The sequence below is a fragment of the Acyrthosiphon pisum genome, chromosome A2, assembly GCF_005508785.2.
Source record: "Acyrthosiphon pisum isolate AL4f chromosome A2, pea_aphid_22Mar2018_4r6ur, whole genome shotgun sequence".
Taxonomy (NCBI): domain Eukaryota; kingdom Metazoa; phylum Arthropoda; class Insecta; order Hemiptera; family Aphididae; genus Acyrthosiphon; species Acyrthosiphon pisum.
This window is the reverse complement of record NC_042495.1, coordinates 38,323,585-38,349,285: the sequence shown is the minus strand read 5'-3', so window position 1 is coordinate 38,349,285 and position 25,701 is coordinate 38,323,585. Positions and strand designations below refer to the sequence as shown.

At 29.1% G+C, this 25,701-nt stretch overlaps 1 protein-coding gene across 2 annotated transcripts; it reads right to left on the bottom strand.

Moving 5' to 3' along the window:
* Positions 1 to 16,751: 16,751 nt before the first annotated feature.
* Positions 16,752 to 25,336, bottom strand: LOC100158849 (serine/threonine-protein phosphatase 4 regulatory subunit 3A). Of its 2 annotated transcripts, none has more exons than XM_001944698.5 (13): positions 24,581 to 25,336; positions 23,470 to 23,525; positions 23,137 to 23,379; positions 22,872 to 23,076; positions 22,714 to 22,807; positions 22,468 to 22,648; positions 22,241 to 22,390; positions 22,020 to 22,176; positions 19,652 to 19,870; positions 19,060 to 19,573; positions 18,818 to 19,002; positions 18,595 to 18,746; positions 16,752 to 17,934 (listed from the first exon to the last, which is right to left on the bottom strand). In XM_001944698.5, exons 1-13 carry the CDS (start codon positions 24,732 to 24,734, stop codon positions 17,845 to 17,847), a joined length of 2,400 nt encoding a protein of 799 aa, XP_001944733.2. In that variant the 5' UTR covers positions 24,735 to 25,336; the 3' UTR covers positions 16,752 to 17,844. The 2 variants fall into 2 exon arrangements, with proteins under 2 accessions (XP_001944733.2, XP_008187730.1); XM_008189508.3 differs by having other exon boundaries at positions 18,818 to 18,990.
* Between the last annotated feature and the right edge of the window lie 365 nt (positions 25,337 to 25,701).

Sequence of the window (25,701 nt, the reverse complement as noted above, 5' to 3'; positions counted from 1 at the left end):
TTTCATGTATCTACAGTCATTCGTTTTAAAGTTACACCAAAAACCAAAATCAATTTTCTCGAAAACAGATTTTGCGTAAAAATTCCCGTTTTTCCTTAATTTTTCTTTTGTTTTTCACGGCGCTTTTGAAAACTATTGGAAAAATGTTACTTTTGATCCCCCAAAGTACCAACTAGATTCACTTTCCTATCAGAAAAGGTACTGTTGAAGAAAATCCAAGCACTTTTACTGTCCTAAAAGGTGATGACAGACACAAAAATATAAAAATTAATTTAAAAATTTAAAAATTTAAAAAAAACACACATCATTGTAAAATCAATTCATTCATCGTTCCACTCAGAATCTAATACCTAGAATAACTATTTTAGTTATTTTGTTGTGATTGTATAATATTATTCGTGGGTACTTGAAACTTCTAAAGTATACTACTATATATCTATGATAGTATCACGGTTTGATGCTGATGTATAACGCGTTTTAAACTTATAAGTACCTAATAATGGATATTGTGATATGATTAATTTGGAATTATAGGTACCTATTATAGGTCAATTTTTTTTTTTAAGACCATAGATATAAGTATAATATATTATATACCTAGATTCAGTTCCGCTCAGATCGTTTTTCTTATACAATGATATTCTATCATTGAATTCAAATTTAATACCATCCATTATACAGTGACCCACTTGTAACCTACTATACAGCAGAGCGACATCCACTTGCCCACCTTTTTCCTATTTGTGCCACTGGTTATATTTTTGTTCAATGACACCATATATTTTTTATTTAATATTCTAAAACAGAATAATGTTCTGCTAATCCTCTATATAAAAATCGAATTTCGAACTAGTAACTTGTTAAAAAAAAATCATTTAAATTTTTAATTTTTGATAAGTTGAGGGTAATAACACAGGGGTTTTCCTCAACATATACAACAAGTCTACTCATATAAACTTTAAATACTTATAACTAATTTATTATCTACTCGTTCGAAATTCAATGTTTACATACTGTAATTCACAGAAAGTATTCTATTATAGAATATAAACTTGAAATTTTTTTAATAAATTTAATCTAAGCTATTTAAACAGTAAAATATATTATTTTTTAATGACTCGAAATTATGTAAAAAAATATTTCCTAGAGTTTGTACTTTTAAATAAATTGCTGTGATTACCTTTAAAAGAATTTTTTTTAAAACTTTTTATAGGTAGGTGCTATTTTTTATTTATTCATTTATTTCTTCTAAACAGACCGGGGGGCCCAGTAATCACTATAGTTTATACAACTTACAATAAAATAATGAACAAGTATCAATGAAAGAGCTAAATCTGAAAGATATAATTATTTAAGTACATAAAGCTAGAGCGGTGTTCATTCATAAGGAAAGGCATCTCATGGTCGTAGTTCATGAAGCGGGATGGAACTACAAAGGAATCCTGATGTCGTTAGGTGTGTGAAAGGACTCAGAAATTTGCTTGAAAAAGGAAGGATACCGTATGGTGTATGTATAGATGAACCATTAATGAAGTTGCCAAAAATATCAAGTTTTCAGACCATCTTCTATCTGCTGATAGTTTATAATATATCTAAGGTAATTATATTGATTATAGACTATAGTCATATGACCATTGGTCGGTGCAGTAGACAAACCCTTAACTGCAGACTATTATTAATACCTACTGCAGTTAGCGATCGGAAATTTATAATTTTGTATAATCAATATTGTCCAAATATTTGAAGTCCATTTTTACATAATACCTATATTATGTCCATTATTTGGATTAATATGAACCTTACAGCAAAATGCGGGAATGGACAGATGGTTTTGGTTGAAAACCGCCGTTTTATTTTTTGAATGTCACTATTTTTTTTTTTAATAAGTACTGTATAATTAATATAACTAGATAATTTTAAAACAGCTGACCTTTACTTAGTACTATATCTGTATTCAAACAATAATTCACCTAAAGGCAAAAGATGTATAAAAAAAAATATCATATGAAAAAAATGTATAAATAAGAAATGTATTAAATCAATACGCTCCTTTGTTCTTCACAAAATATAAAAATTAAATAATAGTAAAAAAAAAATAGTAGATACTCAATTTTATTTCTTTATAACATCTTTATTGTATACAAACTTAAGTAGTGTTTTGTGAAACTTTTTATAACTATATAATGTAATATATTATATAAACCAAACAATTGACAACTTTATAAATATAAACAAAAAGTAAATTATTAAAAAAAGAAAAGAAATTGTTTTAACGTTTTTTTTTATTTTAAATTGCAATAGCCTAAGGTAGCAAAAATGTATTTCAATTTTCTCATTACAATTTAAGCCTGAAGCTATCCATTATTCGTTAACATAACTGGTAATACAATTAACTATTTCTATACAATAAATAATTCTATGTACAGAAATAACGAGTGAAATTATAGAAAACATTTTAAGTGAAAAATGCATAAATCACGTAATGCAATTTTCATATTTCACCCAGACTTGCCAAGACGTGCCGAACTCGATCAGTAAAATTATTTCCGACCATGACGACCATCCTATTTAGAAGAATTTATTATTGTTCCAGGTTCTGACGTCTCATAAGTTCCATACAAATATAATAAAAAAAAAAACCAAAACGGGTTGGTAAAAAAAATTTGGAAAATAAGACCCTGTTATACCAATAAATAATATATTATACATGATAATAATACATCGTAAAAAAAAACACAAAATGTATGGCTTAACTTCCAGACAAAACTTGTCATATTAAAAAAATTCTAACATAGTAACATAATTTAAGTAATAATATTATATTTATTATATTATGAATAAAAATTATCGTATTGTAAAATAATATTTTTATTTTGAAATGTCCCATATTATTTATATAACAAACTAAAATTTTCTTACAACTATGCATTAACCTTTTTTCGACCTCCAAAAGATAAAAACATTTAGATATGGTCCCAAGTACTTGGAACCATCTTATCTGTGGTCCGTTTAATAAATCAATTTATGTTATTGTATAATAATAACAATAACATTAATTATTAATGTATATTATTAAACAATAAAAATGGTGACTTATAATACATGTAGTTACTCATGAATTTCAATTCACTTATTATAAAATGAAAGTTAGTATTCTGATCTTTTTGATATCAACATGTAATTTCAATATTTTTAAAATTAACTTGTCACGTAGGTTTATTTTAAATAGGGCAAATTATAGTCACTTATGTACTGTAGGAGTTAACTTAACAAAATTTGATGTTATTTTATTTATTTTTAACTTACAACAGTTTAAACCATTCTACAATTCGATGCAAACTATTAAACAAACTTTGATTTTGATCATTGCTATAATGTAATATTATACACTACGACCACTATGACATATTATTATCCTGCGCCTAGACATTTTTTTCACCGCAATTTGTAACACGGCGTGTTGTGTAGGCAATATGGCTACACCATTGCAGTGTACGGTCGTGGAGTGAATTACTAGTTATACCTAATTATTTTATTATAATAATATTATAGTGTACCTATAACTGATATTATCTAAAATGTTCAAATGTACTTATTGCACTCTTCAGCGTCCAGCCAAACAGCCACTGGAATTGTCCATTTTCCCATAGGTACTTTAAATTGTTATACTACTACTGTAACACAAAACAAAAACGATAAGACACGATTTCCGAGTAACTTTGTAATAATAAAGGCGTTGCTTAAATTTATAGTGGTAGTTTGGGTATGGTAAATTGATCACCAGGGTATTATCGTCGTTTGGGTGTCGACGATAAATCTGATTTATGAAAAATAAATCAATCAATTCTATCGTTATTAGAAATAGTCAAAAATATTGAATGATTAATATATATATATATGAATACAAATACATGAATAATTTTATAAATTTTAAAATAAAAAAGTTTATGAACATAAAATATAAAATTCATTAATCATTATTCATTATATAAATATGAAAATCGTTATTATGCCCTTAAATTTTTATTTATTTTACGTGTACCGTACCCAGTTGTTTCACAGGCACCAAAACCATGTGGCGATGAAATAATAACAGTACCGGATATAAGTGCCGAAATCCAGGGTAAGTACGTAGATGTTTCATTCCAAGTGTTAAATTTAGATTTTCAAATATATGCATATATATTAGATAAAAGACATGTATCGTTCAAATGTGCCAAACATCTTAATGAATCATCTTAATCAATAAATTTACTATAAGTTATTAATACATTATGTATGTTCATATTATTTTTTAATTATATAGATACTTAATATTGATTATTGACGATTTGTTAATTTATAGTACTTACTCAAGAGTATTAGAACCGGTTTTTCAAATTTTCTGCAATTCTATAAAATTTTAAAAAGTTTTTTTATATTTTTATACTTATCTTATAACTATAATACTTTTCCATTAATCTACTGCCCGATACCTATTTGGGGAGAGGGTGGTGAAAAATCTTTCCTTAAACCATTTAGTATGCACTATTGTTATTTAATAATTATTATGTTGTTGTATTGTTATAATGTACAATATTATATTATGATGTATCCTTTTTACTTGAGCGCAAGCCCGCGCGTTTTGTATATAATTAAATAAAATAATATTATACAACCAAGTGGATCAAAAAAATATAAATATACATATATTATATCAATAAATTAGTAGGTAATAGCTACCCTTATACCTACCTACTGAAAAGTTACAAAAACATTTTCTCATATAAAACATATCGATTACCACATTATTTCATCAATTATGATAGGTACTCATGAATAATTTAAAATGGTGAACCTACCTATCTTTATACATCATGTTTTCCATAACAATGTAACGTTTTAAAAATATACATCACATAATCCCTCTATTATGATTAATATTTTTTTCACACTCTCCAGCCTCTGTATATAGTTATTTTTCCCTATCGCCAATGAAATATTCATACTGCTGGGACACAGATGTTTTGGCAAATGTTTACGCTTAAATTACATAACCGTTGCAATATGAACTTCAATATGAATAATTACATTTATTTTGTTTCGTAACTTATTTAATTTCAATAACATAATTTAATGAAGACAGAAAGGGAACGCGGGAACCTATTCATTATTAGACAGTTTCTGCTCTGCACACATTATTTATACCACTTGGTATTTTTTCGTATCTGTATTTCTGTATTTCATAATAATATAATATAATATATTTACACAAAAAAACAACTCAATTCATTATAATTAAACAACTAATGTACATCGATATAATATTATCATAATGGATAATAATATCCTATAAATTATAAATATCATATTAATATATTATAATGTACTTACTGCACAGTGCACTTGTATCGGAATATGTACATGTATACCTATGTATATTGTATATTGTACATATATTAAATATTAATATATAAATATATTATAACATAAAAAATACACGTAAAACTACAAAATTATGAAATATTTGATAGTAGGAATACGTTTTATCAATCTTATAGAGCACTCTACTTTAATAATGACTAAACGTATAACCAAACACATTAAACATAACCATTATTTAAATTTTAGTGAAATACGTTTTGTTGTGGCAACTTTTCACTATATTTAACAATATATTAAGTAGGGTGTAGGTACCTCCTACCACTACCTAACTAATCTTTCTTGCACGCTGAAAAATTTGATTTGTGATTCTAATGGATTTATCTACTTTCATAATACTCTTTACAGTTTAATTTAGTCTGTACCAGGTACCTATATAAACTTGTTTCAAGTATAAGCAAAAACATAAGTTTAGTGGAACAACGTTACATAATATTTTATTTAAGTTTTAATTATTATAAGTTATAATTAGTTTTAATACGTAGGTACTTATGGGCTAGGTACTTTATTGATGACGGAGGAAAAATAACGATTTTACATTTTGACATAAAACGTATATTCCCTCGTAATATTTTCTATGAAACATTTGAAACTATTAATTCCTTTTAATATACCTATATATTTTATTTAAACTTATCTTAGTATATATCGTGTGCTTCGTTTACAACACATCGTGTCTATATTATCTTGGACCCTAATACTATCTTAATGTACTCCTATTGTTCAAATTTAAACGATTGAAATAATATAAGCTTATTACACTATACTACATAATTATTTATAATTCATTATTTTTGATGTTTTAACAATAACATACGTATATAATAGGTATAATGTATATATTTTATTTTATTATAATTTATTTTATTGTTCTCGAAACTGTATAATGAATAGAAAATAATAAAAGTAGTTTTAATCGAATGCTTACAATAGCTGTGTATAATTATAGACTTAATATGATGCTCAAATGCATATAGAGCTCGAGTCTAAAAGGTTTCAACAGCATTACAAGAGAGTAGAGGACTCAAACAATAATGTATCTATTGTATATAAACTATATGATATAAATACTGAAATTTAGTAAAACATCTTCGGAAGGGATTGAGTTGACCCAGGGAGGACTAAATACCCTTAAGCTCCGCCGCCCCTTATTTATGTCCATGGCTACGACCATATTATATTATGAGAACGCAGACGGAATTAACTTTTTATTGTGAGGCGCGTAACGTAGGTAATCGAAAAATCAAAAGCTAGGTATAATGACGCACGATTAGTGAATATATATTATATTCTCCGATTGAAATGACAATATAGGTAATGAAAATAATATTAAGCAACACATATTTTAATAACGTTGGGAGTTGGGGCAGTAATTCGTGGGAACATAACGAGTGGAGGAGTAGGACGTACCTGTATACAAATAAAGTCACTATAATATAGCAATGACGTCAACGTCGTTCTCGAAAATCCTACATGGGAAATATTATACTTACCTCATCGCCAGAAGTGTTTATTTTACATTGTTATTTAACACAAATATTTAACGACAATATTACAGCAAGCGTAGACATCTTCCGCTTTACCTAGGTATATATTTTAATATTTATACGAAACATGCATGAAATATAATGACCAAAAAAATAGAACATAATATTAATATGTTATAATATGTCCCACACATGAACTGCACTGTTGTCTGTTATGATACATACATACACAGTACCTACACATATGTACATAGAGCCAGACAGCCAGTACGAGTTCCTTGTGAGTGCGTAATAATATTTATTAATTCCTGTCGGTTTTTCCGACACTTAACGTCGTTCAGTGCCCACTTCAGTCGTTGTACATAATATTCGAAGAAGAAAACACGATGACAGCCAAGAGTACCACACGATACCTAACTATAATATTATATTATTTATTGTGGATTTGTGCGTATTTTACGATACCTACATATTCTATTGTATAGTATTTTGGTATATATCTACGCGACACTTGCGACTTATCCGTTTTGGCTTGGCGCGTGTAAGCGTAGCGTTGAAATACGCTCACGCGTTATTGAAAGCCCCGCGTCATAAAATGTATACTTTAAGAATACCTAATAAATATATGTATACTAGCTCATCAGGTTATCCGAACCCCTCAGACTATATATACATAATATCTATGATTAGAGGGTGAACCCATGACTCGTTGTACGATTCTGTTAAAAGGAGACATTCTGAGAGAGTTTTAAGTGTGTAAACTATTAAAATTCAAAATTGTTCATAAGTAGCTCCAAAATTAAAATATCGAAAAAACACCATACAAAAGACAAAACTACATTCAATATTCTTACTTATGGGTTTCATAACAGGTCAATTCACTCTAACAGTTTATTAACGAAGCCAAACGTGATTCCTGAACGTTCCTTTTCCGTGTTAAACAGTTGTGAGACGGCGGTCGGCGACAACAAATGTTGGTAAATTGTCCTCTTGAAGATTTTGGTTTTCGATTTACTGAGAAACTCATAATATTCTCTTAGTCGATATAATTAATGAGTATTATGTTGTAAAACTTTTAAACTTCTTGGTTTTATACAAAGGAGTTCTATTGAATTAAAACTATAATTGTAGTGAACTATAGTTTTTGAATTATTTGATTTTGTGTATTAAGAATAATTATTGCAGTAGTCCATGACAATAAAGGTTTAAATATATGGTCGTCATATGTGGACTATGATCATTATAAAATTATAGGAACATCTATATTTATAATTCCTAAGTATACAAACTATCCGAGCATAATAAGTAGGTGCCTATACCATATAGATTGAATTATTATACCTTTCATTTAAAATGTTTGTACGACTATTTTTAAGGTCTAATTAATGTAAGTTATTAATTTTAATAACTCAGAAACTACTCTGTGGAGTCATGATATATGGCTAGGAACATCAAAATTTTCGAGAAAACCGTCTCGTTGACAATTTACAGTAAGACAAAAGTTTCAGGTGGGCAAAAATGATTTTGTATCGACACAAATATAGATATGTTTGAGGACACTCAACGGTAAAAAAAAATGTGAGTTTTTCAAAATACTGCTTTCTTAGTAGGTATAGTAGGTATCTCTCTATGTGCATAAGAATTTCGCCATTCGAATACATTCATCATCAAAGTAAAATATTCAATACGATGGGGTATGAGCGTGCTCGCGGTGAATCACCCTGCGCACATATATATAGTTTAATAGTTATAATATGTCCCCTCAGCTTGCGGTAAATTAACATACATTATATAATATACTTGTGTAATAAATCGTATGTTACATTATATAAATGCATATTCGTCGTGTGCAATAAATATCGCAGTATATACGATGTGACATCGGACAACGTGCAGTATATAATATTGTATACGAATACGCGCGTTACATTATATTGTATTATACGCCGAAGGACGCGATGTAAATAATATTTGTCGCGGGGCCGTAAGTGTTCCGGACAAGCGTCGCACGCTGGGTCGCACCGCCCTACGAGATTGTTCCATTAGATCCCGCCGGGCCGGACCCGTTTAATCGTTCGCGACGATTGTGTATAGTACAGCGGCTCTGTTGCACCGCCGTCGTCGCACGCGATCGTCCTAAACACTATTACCCGGCGAGGTCGGCGACAGTGGCCCGAGGAAGAGTGTGTTGTTGTCGACGCGTCAACTGCAGCAGCAGCAGTATAATAAGATAGAATATTACAACAATACATTTTAATACAGTAATATTATATTTATGTCATAAATGAAATATGTTTTATGCTAAATAATGATGTAAATCAATGGTGCCGATGCAGTAACAACTGCTTCCGGAAATGCAATCACTACCGTATCCTCCATATTATTATCCTCCACAGCGCTACTAGACGCTCGTGATGCACGCACTGCGACGTTGTTCTTGCTACGACACTGCATTTGCAATACCCTCAATGTATAAAACACAAAACTACCATGCTCAATAGTTATCGAAATTATTATGATTATATTATTAACACATAATATTTTATAGTTACGCGGGTGTAAAGTATAGTTACGCACTACTTAAAGGCAGTCTTGTAAAGTATTCGAATACAAGTATTTGAATACTTTTATTTGTATTTTTTATTCATTAAAAAAATACTTTTTTTCGATCCAGAAAAATAGTTTTAAATTTGTGACAAGACGTATTATAAATCATGAACATTAATTTTATTCTTCGAACGAAATATAATATTGGCCCATGTGATTTTTTTGTATAAATAACAATGTGTTGTACCCCGTATGGTCCGTATCGGCCGTATCATATCTAATCAAAATTTATATATAACATGATTACAATGTATTTTTAATTATTAATTAAGAGGATGTCAGCGCACTATTTGTTTTCTCTCTTTGGCCCACGCGCAACATAGACAAATCGCATTTTCGCAGAATCGTTTTTTCTATGCATAGAACATGTTTTTAAGTAATCTTAGAAAAAATATAAAGAATAATATATTTGATGGAATGACATATCAATTTCTCTAAATATTATTTCACAATAATTTAAACATCATTTAAATTTACAACATTTTTTTGTTATCTTGAAAGTCAAAATATACAAAGTCAAATAACAATAAAATAGAAAATCGATATGTCATTCCCTCTAAAATATTATTCTCTATCTTTTTTGTAATGGGTGATTTTACTTTATGATTACTTAAAAACATAGAAAAAACGATTTTGCGCAAATACGTTTTGTCTATGTCGCGCGTGGGTCAGAGAGAGAAAACAAATAGTGCTCTGACATCCTCTTAATAAACGTTAATTACCAACCATTCAAAATCTGACAAAAACTAGTTGTGATAAAAAGTATTCTAATAGTATTCGAATACTTTAAAAAGTATTCGAATATGTATTCTGAATATATATTTTAAGAACTATTCGAATACGTATTCTGAATACCTTAATACTCATTTATTCGAATACGTATTCCGAATACAAAATAAAAGTATTCTTTACAAAACTGCTTAAAGGAGAGGTCGATAATATAGGTATTATTACCTACATCACCCGGTAAAAAATGAACAAATATAAAATAGGGCGTTATCTCGGTTTTAGGGTACCTAATTTCTGCTCTTTGCTTATTTTCGAACGTGCGCGTGCTTCAAACACCTCTCTATAACCTTTCCTGATTTCTCTGAAATTTTCGTCAAAATCGGTCGGGTAATTGTTTAAATTATGGGCAACAAACAAAATAGAATCATTTTATAAATAAACCGATAGAATCATTATTCATTATAAATTATAGGTAAACAATTGCGATGAAAACATGTTTTCGTCTATGTACAGACGTTCAATCGTATTAACTGTTATTGGCTATTATAGGTATTTACCGGCAAAAAAGACCCTTTTAAACTCTTAGATGTTTGAAATCGTATTTTCGCAATATACGACTATACGAGTGGTGAAAATCGTCTAAATGGTTTGGCAATTGGCAGTTATGAACATATACCTATGTAATATTTGGTCTACTAGTAAGTACCGATTTATTAATTTATTATGTTCGGACCATTTTTACAAGTTTTAAACATTTATATAAATCAATATTATTATCACTAACATTTTAAAATCGCTAAAGCCCCCATATCTTCCAAATCTATTATTATGGACCTATTAATTATTCTTAATTAATTATTAATTATTCTTAGTATACAAAGTAATTCGAACACTACTCGTTCGAATTTTGATTTTGATACTACAAAATGTTTACTAAATAATTGACCATAGAAAATGGAGTTTCTCATTTGAAAAACAAAAATTCGTATCCCAGCAGGGCACTCCTTTAGTTGAACAAAAAATCTAAAAAATTAGGAAATATGTTCTTTAAGTAGGTATATTTAAAAGTTTCAAAAATCAAATTTTGAATAACTAAATGCATTTTTAGGGGAAAACGGGGTAGGTATCTAGGAGGATCATCCTACATAATATATGATGATTGGTGATTACCTATTTATTGATCAATAGATGCATACTATTCTCACACGTGTGTACTATACAATATACATAGGTAGGTAGATACCTAATAAGTACATATAAAATATAATATTATAAGTATAAAACAAATCACGTAGGTATATCAGTACCTATATGTCCATCACATGGCGAAATACGAATCACCTATAGCTGGGATGGGCAACTCAATGCAACTAGAGGGCCGATTTTAAATGTGCAAAAATCTAGCGGGTCAGACAACATAGAAATCAAAAAAAACCTAATGTTAATTGTTAATTTTTATAAAAAAAAAGGAATCTAGATACCTACATTTACTTTACTTTGATTTTTATTTATTATCGCTTGTATCCTTTTTCTTGAATTAAAAACAGAAGTGTAACCTGCAGAATTCGGTAGATTGGCCTAACTTTGACATAATCAGACTTTTAAATGAACATATTATTCAAATTTCAAGTTATATAAACGTGTGAAAGTGTGAAACATATTAAATTTTCATCACTGGTCTACGTCGCGTCGTACACCTATTTATCCAACAAATTAGGTAGGCACATAACCTTCATTTCAGTGTCCGCTGGTAATCGGTCAAAATATCTACGGAAAAAATATCCAAATTTATCCGTTTTTACTAAGATTATTAGTAGATTACACTTTACTTTCTAATAAAATTAGCTCGTTTGTAGCAATAATATCACAAAATATACTGAACAAACATTAGGGTGCTTTTTTCATCCTATTCTATTGCTAATTGAATTAGAAAATAAAAAAAATTTATATTTTTAAAAACGCTTTTCTAAAATTTTAGAAATTAGTGTAGGTATTTAGTAAATTTTTGAATATTTTATTTTTTGTGTGTACCCATAATATATATTATTTTATAAAAACAAATTATTTTACATTTTAACTTAGGTACATTTTATTTTATATTATTTGACCATTTTACATTTTTATTAATGTGTGTGTATAAGGTAAATAGGGCACTTAAAATACTTAGTATAATATTTTGCAATTTTTTATCATTTAATGAAATAATTTTTTTGGAGGTCCTCCTGAATAAATGCATCCAGGGCCCTTTAAGTTCCAGGCTGACACTGCTTCACTTCTCAACTAAATAATTATTTTTGGGTGGTTGAATGGGGGGGGGGGAGTGAAATCCCCCTGTTAACAATACTTAATGGTTGATAAAGAGCACCTTTAATTATTATATAAGTACTTAAATTTTAAAAATCCTTATACTCTTTGTCAAATTGCCCGACTGGGCGTAAGATAATTAAAATAAAATAAATAATTATATACCTACATTGAAACCTCTAAATACCGGACACTTTCGGTCGCTGAATTTTCATTAATTATTTATAGGGTTCAGATTGTAGAAAGTTTGTAGTTTGTCCCCATGAAAACATTCGTTATTTAGATGTATCCGTTTTGGGAGGTTTCACTATTACTATATTATAAATTATAATCAATGGCAGAGCCGAGCGCACACTACATAATAGCCATAGGTTCTCTCAGATTAAAAAATAATTAGTAGGTAGGAACATAATGAAATTTTAATATTTTATTGTTTTACAAATGCAAAAGATAATGAAAATTTCTTTCAATTAAAAACGAATAAGCAAAAGGAAATTCAGAAGATATTTTAAAATAGGTAGTTAATATTAAAGTAAGAAGGTATAGAGGTACCTACTTAATGTTTAATATTTATATAGGTAGGTATAGATAGCTAAGAAAGATTAAAATTAAAATTGTAATTGATATTATTATTAAAAAATATTTAATGCCATCAAGAATAAAAACATACCTAATATTATAAGTAGGTAACTACCCATAAATTACCATGTGTTAAGAAAGCGGCGTAGGTATAATATTATTACTGGGGGACGAAGTAGCCCCGAGCGGATTAATAGTGGCCGGGCTTCGTGATCAATAAAAAAAAAACATTATTACTCTATTATCAATTTCAATAAACAAATCTGTATAACATAAAGTTGACAGTAATATAGCATAATAATTTATATGTGAATGCAATGCATAGACATATAAATAAAAATATTATTAATATGTCTATGATGCAATGCAAATGTGTACTCTTGCATCATGCATTAGTTTATACATATACTTAAGTATCTGCGTGTTCATGCAAATTACGTCCTTGTTAGATACACAAATAGACCAATATTTTCAAATATAAAATCGTCTGTTTTATGAACGTATTTCAATTCCTTGTATGTGTTCTGACCCCAATGCAGTAATAAATTAAATAAAAAAATACCTATAGGTATACCTACATTAGGTAACGAGTGCGCCATTTATACAAATCTAGACATTTTTCTTTCTACAATAAATTATAATATATTATTGTCATTAGATTATATCAGTACAATATTTACTATTAATATATACATGGTTAGGTATGTATGCGACCACAATATTAAAATTTATCTTGACATTGACAAACTCAATCCAGTCAAACCCATACTCGAAATATTATGTACACAACTATATTATTATTTTTAGTAATATTTATTCATCGTTTACCACGGGATATCGCATAGTATAACGCATTAAATTATATTTTCGTATTTCATGACCAAATTAATAAACAAATTAATGCACGTAGGTACTATACAGAGTGTTTCGCCGATCATGCTCACCAGTCACCACCACATCACTCTATCTTTTACTTATATGTTGATTTTCCAATTCTGATTTATAGCATTTTTAAATAGATATACATACATTTTCGATCACGAAAAAGTATATTTTGCTATGTTTTCACTTTTCAATAGGTACCTACTACCTACCGTTAACCGTTTACCTAAGAAACATTCTGTAGTATTACAAACTTAATTTTTTCAAATGAGAACCTTGCTATATTTTTACTGAAAATTGTCAAGCACATGATTTCTTTGAAAATTATAACACATTTAAAATGAAATTTAAACGACCGTAGGTAGATATAAGGTAAACTGTATGTGCTATACGGTATATATTATTACCAGGGCTCGTTACTTCATGCACCAAAAAGTTCGAAAATATGCATTTATATACCCTAACATTTTTAAATTTTGCACTCAAAATATGCATTATGTAAAAAAATCATGAGAACATTTTAAAATAATAAGAATTAGGTAACCCATAAATTTAAAAAAATTCAAATTGAACGGACAAACGCATACGACTCATATGAGTAAACTCATCGGCGAGTGTAAGAAAACTATAATACTGTACTAATGTTCAAAATTATAAATACTGGTTGGTGAGAAGCTGCCACTTTATACGGTGAAAGATGGTAGTGGTAGCGATTACATTGTTTCCGCGATATTTCGTAAAACGTATAAAATCTAAATAAGTATGTACTAGAACACTAAGTAATCATAGTCACTCACTGAATAAAAATAAATCAAAACATTATAATTTTGTAAGCAGGAAAGTAAATAAGAAACAAGAAACTTTTCAAATATGCCTAAAAAATAATTTTATGAAATAATATGCACTAACGACTGTAAAAAATCGACTATATGCCAAATATGCCTTTACACCCAAAACATGCAAAAACATACACTATCAAACTTCATAATTATTATTATTAATTCATTATTACTATTGTTATGAAACGGATTTGTATCTCAGTTAGCATGTTTTCCTGTGTACCAAAAAAAACATGCAGATGCATAAACTTACGAGCCCCGATTATTACCATAGGTTCATAGGCGCTAATAGGGGGGGGGGGCTTTAGGGGTTAAGCCTTCCCAAAAATGTCCATAACCCCCCAAACATTTCCTACATTTTGTTTTAAGCGTATTCAATATTATCAAAGTAAGGCTTTAGCCAGCCCCCCCAATCCAAATGCTATTTGCGCCTATGGCTATACCTACCTAGATAAGTATAGCCTATGAAGATAATAGTTCTCAATAATGGTCTTGCACCAATTATAAAACAAAATAGATGTAATATTTAGTTCAGATCCTATTGTACTCGGACAATTTCCAAAGAATATAATATACTTTTATCATTAGTAAGTACATAAAGTATAACTCTTAAATTATATTTTATTCATATCTACCTACATAAGTACACCTGCAATTTTGAAACAAAACTTCTAAACAAGTAAAAAAGGGGTGAAAGAACTTATTTTAAAAAGATTATTATTTATAATACCAAAGGATATTACACCCTCATCAAATTACTTACAAAATCCAAGTATTTGCAAATATGGTTCAATTTAAGTACAATCAATAATTCTGAATATCAGAATTCAAATAAATAGTACAAAGTATGGAAAAATAATGAGAGTAATAAGTAATAACTAATAACCATGCGAGATGAACAAACTAGTTTACAAGAGTACAGGGCGATTCTTTTATCACCATATATACAGTCACTTTCTCAGTAAATGTATTCCTGAAAATTTTTATTTTACCCAACAGTGTATTAAGATGACCGTGCACTATGAAACTGCAGCTGTTGACTTATCAGTTATCACATATGAATCAATTAGTAAATCAATCAATAAGTTTTTTTTTTCTACTATTGAAAAATGGAACCATTTTGAAAACATACACATACAGTATATCTCAATGCATAACTTAAAATAAACAGCTAAAAATGTATTCATTGAAAATTATGTATTTAATTGATTTATTATCTCTCAGTGGCATGTTGACCGTGATTTTGAAGGACAGGTGCCAGATAATTTTAAGGGGTGGGTGGGTCATGTGCGAGTGAGTTCTGGATTTAGTGTAAAAAATAGCAAATGTAGCCAATGAGGGGGGGATTTTATATTGGAGTCTAACAAATAATCATACGTTCAGTATGTGAATGTATTTAATTGTTAAGTAGACATTATCAATTTGCTCAGAAGTAGTCAACATTTTGACAAGTGTTACATATCATATTATATAAAAATTATATTCTCATATAATAAAAATATATAAAATATTGGAATATAAGTAACATAATAGCTATTTAATTATTTGAAGATTTAGTTTGTTTTTTGTTAATGGAAAAATAAATAATTATGTAGTATGTAAAAATAAAAAACATATTTATTAACATTTTGGTAATAACTGGTATACACACATGAATGATCAACTTCATACCATTTATGTGCAAATAATCGAAGAAATGTATACACATCTCATTGGGAATTTAACATTATAAAGATATATTATATGAAGTACCCAGATCATTTTTAGTCAAATAAAAATTGACATTGTTAACTTGTTAAAGCAAGCTTGCACTTCTTTTGAATCTTGAGATATTTTAACAAAATAAATCACCATATCTAATTATTACTTCCATCAACCCGTGAAATGAACGATACAATAATAAATTTAAACAAAAATGCATTTATTTATTTTAATTAACAGACATAATTAAGAAAATCTTAACTATTTTATTGCCATACTAACTTCTGATGAACAATAGTAACATATCATAACTATTACACAAAATAGTCAATTAACAACTTTGACGAATTAAAGATTTTATTGATTTTTTTTTTTAGAAAAGAGATTTGTTTTTGGTCCTATATTTTTGTTTAAAGAAATGTTTTATGTTTGCCCCATTACATTCAAGTGACATTTTTCAGTCTTAAATTATTACAAACAATTCAATCAAAAGACAAACAAGTTATCTTAACCATTTGTCTTGAAGGGAAATAACACTATTCTTACCTAAATGTTTAGTACCATATTACATATATTTCTTTATATCTATTAGTTTTATACATTTTTATTTTAATATAATTACATTTCACGTTGAAAATTGTAATAAAAAAATAGGTCAACTCTAAAAATCGATATTGTATAATTTTTTAATATACACCATTGACATGAAAATATCTACAAAAAGCTCTACGGTTTGTATGAAATCAATTACAATTGTGGATCGCAGCATTTGAACAGCGACATTTGTACAAAAACAAAAAGAAAAACAAATTAAGAGTTTAAAATATCACAACAAAAATTGCAGTAATTTAAAGATCACTTTAAAACAACATAAAAATAAAATGGTCTTCCTCATACCAATATTTAATAGTTAACTTGTTAGTTAGTTTGATTGCTCCTTTTGAGAAATATAAACCAGGTACAATTTTTTTTTTTTTTTTGTTATTGTAATTACAATAATAGTTATCATTAAGTACTGATCGATATTAACAGTCCAAAGGAAAGTCAAATATACAAGAATTGGTTTTGGGTAAAAAATGAAAATAGAAATGTTTTAAAGCAACATTTACCTAGCTTTACACATTATTTATGAAAACATCTATAAGGCGTATCATACTTAGCATGATTATTATTTACACAGGGGTGATGTCATTTAGTCTATAACTTAAAATTATCAAGTGTTGGCGCTTGTTTTGTATAACAAAACAGGTAAATTATTATTCAAATTATAGATATAAGAAAATTTACAAAACATATTATGTATAACGGGGCCTCTTGGTTGGCGATTTTAAATCTCCATTTTCATCTTCTTCTTCATCTGAATCACCTTCATAGTCAACTAAAGCCTGGGGATATTAATTAAATATTAAATCAAAAATAATTTTTGAAAAAAAAAATCAATTAATTTAACAATAAGAGTTTATGGTTCTTTACTATTAATCCATTACGGAATAATGAGATAATGTGCCGTATTCATAGTCGATGCTGAGGACATGACAGTCGCATTTATTGTCTCCGTCTTACAAGTACGTAACATAACAAATTTAACGTGTAGGTCTATTAATTTAAGAATTAGAGTGAATTGACTTCTTATAAAATCTAAAGGTAAGATCTAGGAAACCTCATGGGCTTTTATATTTTAATTTTAAAGCGAGTTATGAGTATTTTAAAATTGTAAATTGTTTGTACTTTTTAAAATACTCATGGGGTCTGCTGAGTGTAAAATTTAGTATGTTACGCATTTGTAAAACGAAGACAACACATGCAGGAATCACAACCTTTTAAGCTAATTTTGATAATTTAAAAAATAAAAAATTTGTGATAATAACTAAAAGCAATGCTTAAGGTAGTTCTCGACCAACCTTAAAAAAAACAAGTATGTAATTTTTTTTCTTAAGCCAAAATCTCATTTGAGTCATGAGTATAGCTTAAGTTATAGACTACTTAATCATAGGCGTTGACTATGAATACGGCCCAATAATGAAATTTGATATAAAATAACTAACTTTTTTCAAAAGAGAACTATTTTTTGAATCTTCAGGTGATGAACTCAATGCCGGAGTAGCTGCCAAATTATTGTTCATAATTGGGGTTGTTTTTACCGTAGTGCCAAATATTTTTGTGCTGCTACCTTCACATTTCTTGTCGATACTTTTTCCTAATAAATAAACCCATCACATATTTTAAACATATTTATCTTTTTGGAAAAAAAAAAATTAAAAATGCTACCTATGGATTCCAATTGTTCAGAGGCTGTAATTTCAGTTGAACCAGTCATTCCTGTATGTGGAACAACTGCTTCGCCGTCATCAAATTCATCATCTTCGTTATTAAACCATATTTCTTCTTCATCTTCTATTTGTCGTGGATCTCTTCTAAATCGACCAGTGGATACAGTAACACTAGTAATACAACTGAGTAAATAGATTATAAATTATTTATAATAATATCTTCTAGAACTCTGAACATACCTTGTAATAGGTTTTTCTTTTGATTTTTCAGTTTGCTGACTATGGCGTATCCTGAGGGCTTTGAAGGTTTGTACATAATCAATGTGTTCAAACTTTTTACCATAATTTTCAACAACATGTGCTATCAAAATTTTTATATCTTCAAGTTTTATAAATTCAAATAATTCAATAATGGCAGAATCGAGTAAATTGTATCGGCCATTATTATCTAGTAGACAATCAATAACAGGACCAAATAAACATCCCTTCATAATATAACGGTTATAAAACTCGTCTTTGAGTGCAACAATTTTCCTCATGAAACGTAAGGCTCCTAATACTAAAAATTTATGGGCAGACTTCATTAGTACCAATACACGTTTCAATAAATCTTTGTTCAGAATGCAAGTTTTTATATGATATGAATGATGTTCTACACAAAATGTCAGCAATTCAAGGATGTGTGCCAATAACTGTGCATTTTGGTAATCATCTCGTGCTGGCTCACCATCCACTGTATTTGCCAATAATGGTGCTAAAATAAAAAAATTATACTAAATGTAAAAGCTTCTTTTTATTGTTTAAGAGCATAAGTAATTTGTGCAGCAAATACCTATGAGAATCTGGACACTGTGTTTGTAAAAATAGTTGAGAAAATCAGTTTTTTCTACTTTGCTTAGTGAAGGCAACATGTTTTCAGGATCAATTAATACCCGTATAACACCCATTAACTGGACAGCACGCCCGAGATCAGGATCTGTATCACATATCATCTGTTCAATGATCACATTCATTAGCATCAATTCTACTTCACTTCCATTTGCTTGAGTCACTAAAAAATATATAAATAAATTGAATAAAAACTGATTGTAATGCTGAAGAGTAAAAAATAAATATATTTAATTTAAATATCTGGATTTCTTATCATTTATTAATTATTTTTATTTATAAACGAAATAACATTCTGTTTTAAATATATAGAGTATAAATTAAATGTTTATCATTGTGTATTAGTAATAAACAAAGTAGAAACTAAAAAGAAAGCTAACATCGCAATATTTGATAGGAAAATCTCCATAAAAGGCTCTATGAGCTGAAACTGGAACACTGGAAGAGGAAACTGAAACATTATATTAGCAATAATGAAAAGCAGGAAAATAAATTGTGCATGTATAAAGAACACAAGATCACCTCGTGACTGTGGCGCAGAATTACATTCCAAGGCCCGACCTCTTGGCTCTTTCGGCCACAATTTATTTACATCATAACTTTGTTAATAGTAAAAATGGTGGAAGGGGGGGGGGGTGGTAAGTACTCAATTATAAAATTTAAGTTCAGTCTGCCACTGTGGTATACTATTCTAGAAAGTTGGGATTGGGAACTGCTAGGACCAGTACAATTATTACAGGACCTAAACAAATATTGGAAATAAGCAATGGCATAGAAATGGTGATTGATAAGAACAGATAAAAAAGATTGGTGATTAGAGGAAAGGGTCAACATTAAGAGCATGTTGGACCACCCATATTTTTTCTGTCTTAATCATTTAACATAATAAATAAAATATGTGCTGAATTGTCACAACAGTTTATTATTAGTTTAGTAGAACAAACTGTGCAGTGACGTATGCAGAACTGAACTTTAAACCGAGTTCAAGTGAAAATGTATTTGTATGTAGATTTTAAAATAAATTATATGAATTTTTAATTTACAATTAATTTATTCAAGTAGGCTAAGTAAAAATATAGAAAAATCTCTTTGCTAAGCAGTTTTCCTCAACAAAAAGTCTATAAATAACTAATATAAATTCTATATTAGTTCTATAAATAACTATAAATAAAATGTAGTAAGAAGCAGGTAAATAAATATGTTTTATAATACATTACACGTGTGTATGTGTGCAAGACAGAAAACACATGCAGGTTGTGACGAATAAGGTAGAAAATTAATGAAATTAATTCTTAAATATAACCTAGTGTTAGTATTTGATGATGTTTTAAAATATACAAATCAGATGGTAGAAGAAGCATTTATTATAAAAATTCAAGATTTCAGAATAAAAAAAATATTAGTGAAATTTAATAAAATAAAAAAAATACTTTAGATTTTAGAATAGAGATAATATATACGTATATTAACTTTATATTTATTTAACTAAATGGTACTTATATAGTATCAACCAGCCATCAAGTGACCATATGGACTTAACTTTAAAATCTCAATATTCTTCTGTATCTGTTTCACTGTTATCTTACGTGTAGATTTGTCTAGTATGTGATATATTTATGCAAAAAGAGTAAATAATTCTTATAATATTTTAATCATGTTAGTATATGGTTTGCTAGTCACTATATTATGACGTGTAATTTAAAGTGTGTATCTACATTACAAAGTTATTAGCTTATTTTAAAATATTGTTAAAAATTAATTTGAATAAGTTATTTCCTGCTATGTATTTTAATACTGATATCAAATTTTTACGACAAAAACATATTAAATGTAAAATGTAAAATGTTGATAGTTATGAAGTGAGCTACAAATAAATTACTATTATTTACTATTATTTGAAAGTGTTGTAACAGTATATAAAAATACCATGTAAAACGGACGATCACCCAGTGGTAAGGGCTTACTTTTTATATGACATAACAATAAACAAGTAATAACTAAATTATAATATACAAGAGGATTGTTTTAAAATATAAGAACATTATCTATGTAAATTCTTCAGATAAAAACAATGTCTTTTAGTGCATCAGATTTAAAATATTTATAACACTATATTTTGTATACTCTCAGAATAGTTGTGCACAATTAACGGTCTACTACTTTTACTTGTATTATAAAAACTTAAAATGCTTACAAGGAAACATCTAAAATACTCATAGAATCATAAAAATGTGATAGATAATTTAATTAAGTTGAAAAATAAAAGAATTCAAATTTGAAGATAGCGTTTACTAATAAGTAATATGTCTCACCGGTATCTGAAGACTGCTGAAGAATGTATTCTCGTATAACAGAAGGTGAGAATTCAACAAGAATGGTAAGAATGTCAATGGCAGCCTGCTTAATATTCACATCTTCAGACATTAAAGTCATTTCAAGCATTGGTAAAATACCCAGAGATGTCAGAGTCTACAAAATTGAAAAGAAATTTAGTCGTAAAAGAAATTAAAAAATGTAGTGACCAAATACTCACTCTGAAGAATCCTTCTTTTTGTGGGGGCTGTAAATTTTGTGAAAAATTGCAGAATTCCTTGAGGAATTGCACTAATTCCAGTTTCCTGGAGTCTGGCGTGCTTTCATCTTGAAGTTGACCTAACAGATCTGGTAAAAACTTTTCGTCTTCCTACAATTTTTATTATAAGGATGTAATAAAATACCAGATAAAATTGTAGCACTTGAAAAAAAAAATAATGTATTTACTTGTATTAAAGTGACGATTTCCACTTTATTGAAAAAAATAAAACTACTTAATGCAGATAACATATTATCCTCAAATACAGATGGTGTTGGAAGAACCACATCCTGAATGTACTGCACTCTATGTGTCTGATGTATTTTGTTCAATAACTCGAGATTAGTTATCAGAATGACTTCTTTAAATCTAAAAACAAAACAAAATAGGCTCAACGTAATTTATGAAAATCAGTTATTTTTAGAATAATTTACTTTGAAACATTCTTTAAATGATGTCTATGGTATTTACGGATAGGTAAAGTTGGATCATACTCTAAACAGCCAATGACATCAAATATAATATCATCTAAAACAAAAATAAATTATTTTAATATAAATTATACAAGTTTCATTTGATTTTATATATTTACCGGCAAAAAGCATTTCAAACAAAGCATTTTTATTGATAAGGAAAATGTTTTTGATAATGTCATATAAACAATGAAGACCTTCCAAATTATTGAGATCTTCACACAGGTTGAATAATTTCACCAACTTGCGTACATAGCCATCATTTTCAATAGCTTCAGCTAACCTATCTTTATTTAAAGGTGTGGCCATACAAGTGATAAAAAGCTATAAATAAAATTATTTGTCAGGAAAAATGTATTTCAATAATTTATTTGTTTAAATTACGTCTTTAATTTCTTTAAGTCTTCCAATTTCACATAGCGGTAATTCAACAGGAGGGGCTGAATCTGACAGATCATCAAACCGCTCATCTTCAGACTCTTCAACAATATCTTGAGTAGTTTCTATCGTTGGGTCTTTTCCTTGAACACTACAAATTTTTTCCCATATTTCTTCACAACCAGCTTTTTCTTGAAAACTTAATGCCAAGTCAAAATTATCAGCTTCAGACCAAACAATTAGTGTGTCCTGTATTTAATAGAATTAATAAATATTGATTTTTAGATAAAAAGGTATTAGAAACAATTATAATTTAAACATCAAATAAAATAAACTAACTTGTTGTTTTTGATAGACTGTATCGTGTTGAATTTTTGATTCTAATAAAAGAGCACCTAAACAAAATTTAATTTACTTAATTGTATTATATTAGAAAGCTTATATTAGAGTAACACAACTTAAAATACATCATTACCTAATTATTAGCATTTATAAAACATTCTAAATTAAAAATGTTTGAAATAATTAAATAAATACCTACCTACCTATATGTATTTTAAAATATGAATCTCTAATTCATGGTACCTACCTAAATGTTTGTTAAAATAAGTAGGAAGAACATAATTTAATAAAAAGAATTAATATTTGTCATTATTGTTACATTCAAAAAGGTAGTTGAAGACTGCATAATACAGGGTCCAATATGTAACATTTTTATTAAAAAAAAAAAATGCATTTCTTTGTTTCAGTAAAATAGGTAAATAATAGGTACTACTCAAAGAATAAATGATCCTAAATATTTAGATTTTTTTTTTAATTTGCCTATGTAATAAATAATGGCAAATCATAATACTTACAAATTAGATTATTAATATGAGTACCTACATTAATTAACCAATCACTAATGACATTAAAAATTATAATTGATTGGTAATTACTTACATACTTATCATTTAAAATGCATGATTTGTTAAACATTCATGTTGGAATTCATTCCTTATTATGAGTACCTACCTACTACTTTACATTTTAAATAAACCTATAGGTACTAGGTATTTGTTGAATTCATAAAAAAAACCTATTGGCTCTTAGCATTAACTAAACTATTAATATGTATTATTACTAATAAAACTAATTAAATAATAGGCACTCAATATTTTTCAGTGATGAGAGAACACTTTTGAAGATGATAGATAGGTAGGTACACTAAAATGGTAAAATGATTGGGCTACAATTATCCTATTCAAAGAGGAATTGTAGAGAGCAATGTTAAAATGTCTTAACAAGAATGGTAGGTACTAATAGAATTATTGATCATAATCCAGATAAGCTTAGATGTTAGGAAGATACTTAGTAGAAACAAATCAAACAATAACAATAGACCACAAAGTAGGTAAACCTGAAGGTGTCCACCAAACGTAGCAGAGCACTTGATTAAAAAGATACTAACCATCGGCTTCGGCTCGAACCAAAAGAGAAACGCCTTTGAGCCGTTCAACGTATGTGCACGACACATGCCCCGTGCCACGGTCGTCCCATTGACGATCGGCATTCAGGGCATACAACTTCACTCGCCGCTTGGTGTCAGTCATTGCGTCGAACATGGGTCCACAACGGTCATCGCAGGAAGAACAAAATGTATGTGATTTTTGATCCTTTCAGACGACCAGTGACCACCACTGATCACGGCCGGAAGCCGTCGACACTACGGGCAGGCGGCTGCAAAGGCTCCGTCGACAGTGGTTAGACGCAGTTGGCGGAGCGACGGCTAAACTATTTCCGGTAAAAATAACTTAGTCGACGCGCGATACACGGACAGGCTTACCGGAATTCAGCGGGACCCGCCGAATTCAACCAAGTGTCCGTCGGAACGGGCCGGGCAAGCGCGTGCGGTGACGATCGGGTGTAATGTACAGCGCGCGAACTGGTCAAACGTATCGGAATTGGTTTTATCAGCGACGGGACGTGACAACATTTCGCGGACGCACGCTCTAAACAACAAACAGTGGACACACGGCCATTTTGAAAACAAAAAAAAAAATAAAATAAATAATATATATAGCGCGTACGCAAAGGAGGAGGAATGAATAATAATAATAGTAGTAAACGCTCGTAACGCGTTCCGTTCACCAACTCGGTTACTAGTGAAGTGGAGGAACGACCGCGGCGGACGCGCAGTGCGGCCAACCAAACCGCCGTCCAACCGACGCTGCCGACCGAACGAAAACAAAAACAGCACGCACGCCACACCGATACCGATACAATAATAATTTGTTCAGGTGCACACATCCTGATATTATTATTATATTTTTACGATAATTTATACGATTACTGGAAAGTGGGAACGCGCGTCGAGTGTGAGTTGTTGTTGTTATTGTTGTTGTAACGCTGTAACGCCCGCAAAAACCGTCGTAGTCGTTCGGATTGCCGGCTGATCGCTCATGTTTTGTGACGGTAAGATAGCGGGGGGAGGTTAGGGGGTTTGATGTACGGATTACGGAATACAGATTACAGTTTACAGATGATCTGTGATCTGTCACAGATCGCAATTTTCCAAGTTCCGATGATCAT

Excerpts from the sequence above, each read along its gene's own strand:
- LOC100158849 (XM_001944698.5), bottom strand. The coding sequence starts at position 24,734 with ATGTTCGACGCAATGACTGACACCAAGCGGCGAGTGAAGTTGTATGCC. Across the intron at positions 23,380-23,469 it reads CAGTCTATCAAAAACAACAA|GACACACTAATTGTTTGGTC; the intron begins GTTAGTTTATTT and ends TATTAAATACAG. Across the intron at positions 19,574-19,651 it reads CAGTGTCCAGATTCTCATAG|CACCATTATTGGCAAATACA; the intron begins GTATTTGCTGCA and ends TTTTTATTTTAG.